We start from the raw sequence: 10,236 nt of genomic DNA, 5'->3' as shown, positions 1-10,236 counted from the left end.
CCACTTGTATTGTTCAGATGATGACTGGTTTCATCCCCTGTGTTATCTTTGTGCGCCCCGTGTATTTATCAAATCAAATCAAATCAATTTATATAGCCCTTCGTACATCAGCTGATATCTCAAAGTGCTGTACAGAAACTCAGTCTAAAACCCCAAACAGCAAGCAATGCAGGTGTAGATGCATGGTGGCTAGGAAAAACTCGCTAGAAAGGCCAACACCTAGGAAGAAACCTAGAGAGGAACCAGGCTATGAGGGGTGGCCAGTCCTTATTGTATGTATGTCTGCATTCTGTCATTAAGTGTCCAGCGTGATACATTGAAGGAAATACATGTTATCATCTTGTAGAAAAACCTCTCCTGAAGGCTGGAAGAAGTTTGAATCCAGTTGGTACTTCCTGTCTACTGAGACTAAAACCTGGAAGGAGAGTAGAGCGAGAGCGAGAGCGAGAGAGAGAGAGAGAGAGAGAGAGAGAGAGAGAGAGAGAGAGAGATGACCAAACAAATAGGTATATATTTATATTTATCTTCCTCAACAACAGGAGATTCTCTTCAAACTCAACAAGAGAGTCTGGATTGGTCTGACTGACTCTGTTACTGAGGGGACCTAGAGATGGGTGGACAGCACCCCACTGACCACAGTGTAAGGTGTAAGACTGATTCTCTGTGTTGTTCATACTCTAGGTTCTCCATACTCAACTGGTGGACTAACACTGACCACAGAGTTAGAGCAGTGGCGATTCTATACCATTTCAGATTGGGGGGGCCAAGCTGGGGCCAGTTCTACTGTTAGAGGGGCCAGTTACATTAGATGTTATTGTTGTCATCTAGTTTTCTTCACTGCATTGCAGGCATTAGCAGGCAAAAGACCATGTCCATAATCATTCAACAATTTATTTGCATTTCCATTATAATTTAATTTGCAATACATATTCAGTATCAGGTCACATCAACTGCATTCTCCGGTTTTTGTGTTTTTTTTGCAAAAAGATCAGCAAATTCATCTAGACTCCAGGCCTTTGCCCTCCTTGACTCAATACTTAATACACCTAAATTGCTTAATCTGACATTGTGGTCCTGAGATAGGTTTTCACCAGCTTTAGTGCAGAAACACTCAGTTCACAAGAAGCAGTACTGACAGGGATTGAAACAGCTATCTTGCAGAGTTTAAAAAACGAAAAGAAAACTTCTTTATACGGCTCAATGAATAATGCCAGCTCTACTACACCGGAGGGTCTCTGCATGCCACTCTGTATTTTCCTTTCTAAAATTCTTCTGAACTGATGTAGTTCAAGCCCCAAGTCCTCAATATTGTATTCATACATTCTAGCAAATGGAAACAGGAACTTCTCTTTGAGAAACACATCACTTGTAGTGTTTACAGTTTGGATGCCATTCATTATGTCACAGTTTTTGCTAGGGAACCTTCTGTTAAGCTCATATATGATCTAAAACAGGGTAGAAAAGGGTTGTACGAAAACGGCCTTTTTCTTGTTCTGAATCTGATCTCTGACCCACTGTACTGAGTACACAGTCTCCATTCAATTGAGAGCTTAGCTTTTTGGTCGTTTTGCAGGGGGGAGTATTGCAGTATCACATTGCTCAGCTGTGTTCAACACTCCATTCCATAGGTCATCAAAAAATGACTCATCCCTGTAGTCATTCAACGTTTGCACTAAATCAACAGCCTTTGACAGGTCAAGTGATGAAGACTGTAGCATATCTGATAGAGATTTTGCTTCTCCAAACACGTTATGGAGTGTAACAAGGCACATAATGAATTGTAAATCTACCTGTGCAAGCAGACCTCATGCCTCAACAGATCTGTCACCATTGTGTTCTTGGACTATATCTTGCAGGACTCGCTTAATGGCAGGTAATCTATCCATAATAGTATGTAGAGCCATATTTCGACATGCCCAATGTCGTGTCTTTGGCTTCATTAAACTGAAGATGAATCTTTATCAAATAACTCTAATTATTATTACGTGATTAAACTTATTATTCATGTAACTGTAATTAACTAGGAACTCGGGGCACCAAGGAAATGATTCGGATTACAAAGTTATAATTTTCCTAATATAACTTTCAGATATTTTAATATCTGATCTCTTAGTCTTCTGATTAATGACGTATTCTTTACCTCACGTTAGTCTCATTCCAAACGTCGTAAATTGTTGGTTATCTGCATGAACCCAGTCTTCACTATGAGTCATCCATACATCAATTGTCTTAAATCATTTATTTACTAACTAAGTAATTCACAGAAATGCATAAATAAGCAGTAGATAGTTTCAAGGATATGATAACGGAGTTTCCCTGGTGGAATAAACTGGCATCGCAGCTTGGTGTACAAAAGGGAAGTGGGGGTCGACTGAGATAAGACAACACACAGTTGATAATTATAACAATTGAAATGCTAATCCTTTGCACATGAACGCTCACTCATTCGGGAACAATTGCAATCAATATATATTTACGCTCAGTGTGTCGTCGGGATCTCTGTTGAAAAGTTTGTTTCTGTTGGAGAGTTTGTCCGCACTCTCTCTGTCACTCTTTCTCTGTCGTGGTTAGCATGGATAGTTCAGAGTGACATTCATTCATGTCGTTATAGAATAGATGTTTCGGCGGTTGTCGGTCTTTGCGTTCAATGATACCGAATTCCTAGCTGCAGACTAGTAATTAATATCAAAGACTTGTTCTTACTCTGTCGGAATCGATAGTCTAAGAGTTTATCCACGTGGTGTGGTTAAAAGATTCAGCAATCGACTCAAACCTTAGCTTATACTCAGGTGTATGGTCTCTACTCAAACCTTGGCCCTCTTGTTATCGAGGTAAGCTGGTCTGCAACCTTTAGCCATCTCGTAATTGAGGTATGCTTGGTCTGGTGATAGAAAACCCGGGTGGGGGTTTTATTCAGAAGAGCAGAAAAGGGCCTGTCCCAGGACGCCAGACCATAACTGTGCTCATGGGCGGTCCTTTGATTTAGTTAAACTCCAAAGGGAATTGAGGTTTCCTTCATTAAACAGTCCAAAATCACAAACAATATCATCTTCACTCATTCATCTTATAAACAACAATTAGATGTAAGCCTCATATCTGAGGCTATTGTATAAACAGCATTATGGTAATGTGGCCATATTGTCTCCCATGAGTTTCACAAAATTGTGCCAAATGGACCAGTTCGTAGCTGGATTCTTCACAGATCTTTTATACCTTCTCCAGAACATAAATATTGTTCGGACCTCAAGTTCTGTGAGGTGGAAGAAATTCCTTTGTTCTCTCTATGAAACTCACTCTCTCTCTATACTGTGGCCATGAGGAGATAATCTCCTCCAGGAATTTACAACCTCTCTGACCACAGCAGCCTGGTTGTAGGAGACAGAGAGAGGGGGATGGTGCTCGCTGTACCCAAAGAGGGAAACATCATGACACCAGCGAGTGTCACTTAGTCTCTGAAGCTCTCTAGGTGCACCTGGGTACATCTCTTTTTGTATGCTAAGCCACTTTTGATGCACATATGACCCAGATCTGAAGACGTAAAGTCTTTCTAGTAAGGAGAAGAACTGTCTGACCGCAGGGACAGCTTTGACTGTATCCACTATAACTAAGTTTAGAGAGTGTGCACTGCAGTGGATGTAAAAGGCTTTGCTTGTTCTTTAATTCGTGCCTGGACACCTGAATGCTTGCCACTCATAACGGAAGCACCGTCATATCCTTGGCCTACTAGGTTGGTTTTGTATTCAAGACCATGACTTTCTAATACGTGTATGATTTTGTCAGTAAGCCCTGCTGCATCTAGTCAATCAGCCCATTCAAAGTGGAGAAAGCTCTCATGGACAGCTCCTCTGAAATAGTACCTGAGTACTAGAGATCTGCTCCTTTTTTTAAACACCTTTTGTTTCGTCTGCCATTATGCTAAAGACCTTCCCTGTCTTTCATTTCTTCTATCATTTTTGTTCGAACCATGTCGGCCAAACAACTCAGAACCTCATTCTGAATCCCTTTGCTTGTATATTTTGCATTATGAATAGAAGTCAACCTTTTTTTCACAGTTGTGTCATGCTTAGCTATTTCTAGGATTGCCATGAAGTTCCCTTTATGTGTCCTCTTTGTGCAATGTTTTGTGTGGCTGTAAGTAGTAGTACTTCTATTGTTTTAATATAGTCCCGATTTTTCTTGAACCTGTTTGTTGTGTTCCTTGTTTAGGGCATTTACCAGTGTTTCATTACTTTGTACAGCGTTCTGATAGTCTCTCCATGTAATCCTTGCTTGTTTGTGCTGCTCAGACCTCTTGCATGAATTGCAAATCCCCCCTCTTTGTAAGTTGCCTTCTTCCAGTTGTTAAAACCCAATTGTGAATCAAATTACAGTCTCTGAGACTTTGGGAGGGCTAAAATGCCTGCAGGCGTAACAAAACACAGAGTCTGATTTATTGGAATATTCAAGCCAGGGATGGATATGGTACCAGGCTGCATTGAAGCTCCTCCTCCGATCTCCCATCAGAGTTCTTGGGTATATGTTCATCATTGGCTGCACCGGTGGTTTCCTCCCGGGATTTGCTGATATCTGCCAAAGAAAAAAATATATAATTAAATGTATCTGGGTAATTTTAGATATACCATTGCCACCAGGCAACTTCTGAAATCCATATGATATCTATATCACAAGCCCAATAGCATGTTAAATAAGAATGAATTTCAATCACAAACCGACTCATTTCATTTCAAACCGACTCACACCATATAAACTGACTAATTGCACTGCTTTACAAGTAACCACAGATTTATTCAACATCACAAACCTGACGGTCCACTGCTTGTGGACGCACGAGGAACCTCTGTTGGTGTCTCACTCTTAGCCTCTACCTCAGCCTCAGTCTCTCCATCTGTCTCACTTCCCTGCTCTACTATGCCTTCACTCTCAGTCTCTCCAATGGACAAGTCTTCCTGCTCTCTCTCTGCAGGCTCTATGCTCTCTCTTGCGCTCTCCACACCTCTGGCTCTGTCTCACTGTCTGCCTTGTCTTTTCTTTGGAAGAAGGACATGATGCTTATTAATTAATTGACTTAAAATAACTGACTTGCTAGGTAACTACCCTTTATATCCAACCGTTTTACATTACAATGCTTTTACGGAGTGTGGTTTAAGTAAAAACACTCAGCACCCTGAGTTAGTTGATCATATATTGTATCCCTTTTCCTACTGCCACAAAGTAACAAACGGCCAGGTTAAGATAAACTAATCTAACGTTACACCTCTGTAATGCATTTAATACTAATACAACATTTTAACAATTTTACTCACCTCTATATTTCCTTCTTTGTGCTTGAACTCTAATTTTCGTGCGGAATTTCTTACTTCTGAATAGAAAAAAAAATTGCAGATGCATGTGGTACGATACTGTTGTGTTCCGCCTAAAGCCGTCCCTCTAGAAAATCTGTGGGTTAAATTAGTGTTCCGCGTTGCCACTGTCTAATAACAGATGTAAAAAAATAATGATAGCAAAAATTAGTTATGTAAAAATGATTTCATAATCCACATTTAGGGTGGCCACAAGGGGGTCCAAAATTGTGTGGAAGCCCCCACAGGATGATTCAGGTTTTTACCCCTTGTGACACACAGTGTTTCCCCTTTTTTACCCCTTGTGACACACAGTGTTTCCCCTTTTTTATCCCTTGTGACACACAGTGTTTCCCCTTTTTTATCCCTTGTGACACACAGTGTTTCCCCTTTTTTATCCCTTGTGACACACAGTGTTTCCCCTTTTTTATCCCTTGTGACACACAGTGTTACCCCTTTTTTATCCCTTGTGACACACAGTGTTACCCCTTTTTTATCCCTTGTGACACACAGTGTTTCCCCTTTTTTATCCCTTGTGACACACAGTGTTTCCCCTTTTTGTGATCCCTTGTGACACACAGTGTTTCCCCTTTTTTAACCCTTGTGACACACAGTGTTTCCCCTTTTTTATCCCTTGTGACACACAGTGTTTCCCCTTTTTTATCCCTTGTGACACACAGTGTTACCCCTTTTTTATCCCTTGTGACACACAGTGTTACCCCTTTTTTATCCCTTGTGACACACAGTGTTACCCCTTTTTTATCCCTTGTGACACACAGTGTTTCCCCTTTTACCTGTGCTAGAACTGTAATGCAAGGTGTCCTCAGGGCTAAAGTCACCAAGGACCAGAAAAACCAGTGCTGCGTCATACATGGGTGGTTCCATAAAAAAACTTGTGCGTATCGACATAACAATGGTAAAAAAGAGAGAAGAAGATTAAGAGCTTTTTCTCAGAACTTGGCCTCACAAAAAAGGATTCCATAACATTGAGTGACCAGAACTGAACTAACAGGTAGGAATGGAACATTTCTTTCTGTCAACGCCTGTACATCCAGTTCTCTACAGATTATTTCACAAGCAAAATACACTAAAAATGAATGATTTAAGAATGATCATAGTGGTAACTTTGCTCTCTCACAGAGTACAGTATAACAGTGAGTGATAATTCAAATTTACTAACTTGCGAGAACAGAGAGCACAAATACATTTGATGGCAGATATTACAAATGTCACATGTAATTTCATTTATTTTCAAGGTCTTCCAATTGTACCTCTCAATATGAATGCCTCAGGAACAGGCACAGTAGGACCTGAGCTGTGTTGGAATACTCATACTAACCGCACTAACCGTACTATTTGTGACGGAAATTTAGTATGTAGTCTGCTTATTGGTCATAGTATGGATATAGTTAGTATGCCACAGGTCCCGGATGTCGTACTACATTAGTCAAAATAGGAAGTATAACAAGCAGTGGACACTATTTCTGTGCTTTTGGGGCTCATAATGCAATTCTTCAGAAAATGGGCGTGGCTTCACAACATTTTCAGATTTGTAGAAAATGGCAAAAATATGCCGTCCGATGAGAGCAGACACCAATGCATTGCTTTAAGTAATTATGACATATTTTAAGAAAATGTTCAGCAATGTAATAATGTAATGACTTTTCAAATAAATGACGTTACACATTATGTTGGGTGACAATTTGTTAGGTACGCTAGCCTTACGAACCGCATAGCATATCATTGCAGCAGTTGCTTGTATGTACCGGAATGTTAGCTGGCTACCTAACGTTAGTTGGCTACTAATACATCAAACCACATTAACTATATGCTATCTAACTAACTACCCAACATTTACTGACTTTACTATTCAGGTCATTCTTAGGTTAGTTAAGTGGTATAGTCATTGTGCGTTCTCATTGGACATTGTTAATGAAGTTGTAAGATGTCTAGCTAGTCATTTGTTAGCTATGCTAACAAGCTAGCAAGAAGTTGCATAGCAACAGCAGGCAAAGCGCTAGACAGGCAAAGCTCTAGTACACTCTACTGAAAGGATACCGTTCGTTTACAGTATACTAAAATTAAATTATAGTATGTAGTATGTACTCATTAAGTATGTAGTATACAGTATGTAAGTATGAGTATTCGAACACAGCACTGGTTTCTTGTTGAAACTAACTGTAACCTTTTACTTCCTTCTTCAACGTCACTAGATGGAAATCAATAACATACACAAAAAGAAGACAATCGTCTTTTCTGTTATTTTCCTACTTGTTTTGATGGTAATCTTAGTTTTAATCTTCGGCATACCCCATTCAAAGGTGAGATATTTGACTTTTTTTGTATTTATTTTTTAATTTTTTTTTAATGATTACATATTAAATTGTCATTGTTTGCCCCTACATCAGATCAGCGTTTCCAAACTTTAGTACAGTTTGCCATAAGTCTCATGAATGGAAACGTGTCTAAATAATGTCACTGTTACAGGATGGAGAAACTGAGAATGGAGGCATTCAAGATGGAGGGATGCAAGATGGAGGGATTCAAGATGGAGGGATGCAAGAGATTCTACCTCTAGACATGGTCCGTTCTTCTGTTGATGACAAATATGATGGGTGCAGAGATTTAATGTTATGGGCGGTTGAAAACATGTACCTCTTCGATGAGTTAAACACTAATCCTCAATTCAATACATCCTGGAACATAGCAAAACCACACGCTATACCACATGGAGACAGTTTGAATACAGAGCATTCTATTGCTATCTATTTGTATACAAAAAACATACCAGGATCAAATTCCAAATCAATGTACCTGGACTTTAACAAAGCAGTTCAAGAGGGCCATTCTGCATATATGACATCATCATTCAAGTACCATGCACTGTATTTCTACCTGACTGATGCCATTCAGATTCTTAGAGAAAGACAAGAGACATGTAAGGAAACCTTTCACAGAACCAACAAGAAGTTTGATCAGAGTGTTCTCAACCACGAGATCCGTTTCGGCACCTTCGCCACAAGCTCTTTAAGATCCGACTTAACCAACTTTGGGAATGTGTCTTGCTTTGAGGTCCACACTTGCTTTGGTGCTGAGCTAACTTCTTACTCAGCCTTTCCTGAAGAGAGACAAGTTTTAATTCCTCCATATGAGATTTTTGAAGTCACCAAAATCCAGACAAAGTCACCAGTGAATAACCTGTTGTGTGAAGTCGTCTACACACTAAAGAGCAAGGGAACAGACACTGATCTGAATTGCAAATTGATTTTCAGTGGAGGAGAATCGAACATCATCAGAGCATCAGATACAGGCTACATAATACTCTATATTATGTTGATAACTACTGTATATTACTGATCATTACCACCACCTCTAACAATGAGAAGTAGCCTGATCTGACACAACAGCTGCCCCAGCTTCACAGTGTAGAGATTTTGGCTGTGTTCCAGGTCAGCTACATTGCAGACGCATGCCTAATCTCACACCTGTATAGGTCTTTAACATATCAACTAACCACATCATTTAGCAATCTGTTGCCCGACTACGCAGTCGATGATGTGGCACACAACCATTGGTTGATGCAATGCATTGTCTGCAATGTATTCGACCTGGAATGCAACCCCTGTTAATGCTTGTATTAACCTGCATTGATTGCTCGGTTGCATATTTTTTTTTACTGCTACTGTTTTGAAATGGTTGAGATTACATGTCTTGGTCACGTGTAATATTTTCTTGACCTTTGCTGGCATGTACACCGTGACCGCGGCTACCTACAGTACACCTGGCAGCTTTTGAGTTTTGGAAGGGGAGGGATTTTTCGGCCATACGTTGCACGCGACTTGCAGAGAGAGGGGGAGGGCTACCAAAGATGATCGTCCCTGGTTCCACCACTAGTCCAACATCTCAACCCCCCACAACCAACACTAGTAACTGTTTAGAGGCCAGTGCTCATGTAATAATTGGTTCTGAGTTGCCGAGATGAAGCCAAAGAGAACCAGCCACTATCATCACATCTGAGTGACATTGTGGTTAACATGATAAAGCTTTTTTCACATTACACCATTTTCAAAATCCTTAAAATCACCTTATGTTCTTGACTGTCATGCCTAATGGCTGTACAAAGAAATGACACGTCAGTACTGGCTTTAAAGCTTGCCTCACATTACATGGTTTACAAAATCCTTCACTTGTATTACCTTTCACACTATGCAAGTCTTGACAGGATTGCATGTGTCCCATCATGTCTAATCTGTAATGTATTATATCAGACAAACTGACTCAATTGAACCTAAGGTCAGTTCGTAACGGGTTGTAAGAATAACAAGAGTGAGGAGAAAATAAAACTTGGAGGGCTCTCTGAGGTTGAGTGAGAGGGTTGGGTGAGAGAGCACTGAGAAGGGTTAGTCGTTAACTTGGAGAGCTCTCTGAGGCTGAGTGAGAGGGTTGGGTGAGAGAGCACTGAGAAGGGTTAGTCGTTAACTTTGAGAGCTCTCTGAGGCTGAGTGAGAGGGTTGGGTGAGAGAGCACTGAGAAGGGTTAGTCGTTAACTTGGAGAGCTCTCTGAGGCTGAGTGAGAGGGTTGGGTGAGAGAGCACTGAGAAGGGTTAGTCGTTAACTTTGAGAGCTCTCTGAGGCTGAGTGAGAGGGTTGGGTGAGAGAGCACTGAGAAGGGTTAGTCGTTAACTTTGAGAGCTCTCTGAGGCTGAGTGAGAGGGTTGGGTGAGAGAGCACTGAGAAGGGTTAGTCGTTAACTTTGAGAGCTCTCTGAGGCTGAGTGAGAGGGTTGGGTGAGAGAGCACTGAGAAGGGTTAGTCGTTTTCTGTCTGTGAGGTCACTGGCCGTACGCCTCTCAGATGAGTGGGAGGAGACAAAATAAAGATGATTGATGCAGCTATAG

At 40.7% G+C, this 10,236-nt stretch overlaps 1 protein-coding gene and 1 long non-coding RNA gene across 2 annotated transcripts; one reads left to right on the top strand and one right to left on the bottom strand.

Moving 5' to 3' along the window:
• Nucleotides 1-2,227: 2,227 nt before the first annotated feature.
• On the bottom strand, nucleotides 2,228-5,415 carry LOC139396853 (uncharacterized). Its single transcript, XR_011630875.1, has 2 exons — nucleotides 5,304-5,415; nucleotides 2,228-4,566 (listed from the first exon to the last, which is right to left on the bottom strand). It is a non-coding gene; the product is annotated as an uncharacterized lncRNA (long non-coding RNA).
• An 859-nt stretch (nucleotides 5,416-6,274) lies between these two features.
• On the top strand, nucleotides 6,275-10,236 carry LOC139396851 (ecto-ADP-ribosyltransferase 5-like). Its single transcript, XM_071143768.1, has 4 exons — nucleotides 6,275-6,351; nucleotides 7,553-7,660; nucleotides 7,827-9,700; nucleotides 10,109-10,236. The coding sequence occupies exons 2-3, from the start codon at nucleotides 7,553-7,555 to the stop codon at nucleotides 8,694-8,696; spliced, it is 978 nt and encodes a 325-aa protein (XP_070999869.1). The 5' UTR covers nucleotides 6,275-6,351; the 3' UTR covers nucleotides 8,697-9,700; nucleotides 10,109-10,236.

The sequence above is a fragment of the Oncorhynchus clarkii genome, unplaced genomic scaffold (assembly GCF_045791955.1).
Source record: "Oncorhynchus clarkii lewisi isolate Uvic-CL-2024 unplaced genomic scaffold, UVic_Ocla_1.0 unplaced_contig_3349_pilon_pilon, whole genome shotgun sequence".
NCBI classification, from domain to species: Eukaryota; Metazoa; Chordata; class Actinopteri; order Salmoniformes; family Salmonidae; genus Oncorhynchus; species Oncorhynchus clarkii.
The sequence above is the reverse complement of the archived record's forward strand: the minus strand, read 5'-3'. Positions and strand labels throughout refer to the sequence as shown.

What these genes read in the sequence shown, in the direction of transcription:
- LOC139396851 (XM_071143768.1), top strand. Translation starts at nt 7,553, where the DNA reads ATGGAAATCAATAACATACACAAAAAGAAGACAATCGTCTTTTCTGTT. An exon ending in TCGGCATACCCCATTCAAAG is followed by an intron (nt 7,661 to 7,826) that starts GTGAGATATTTG and finishes TCACTGTTACAG; the next exon opens with GATGGAGAAACTGAGAATGG.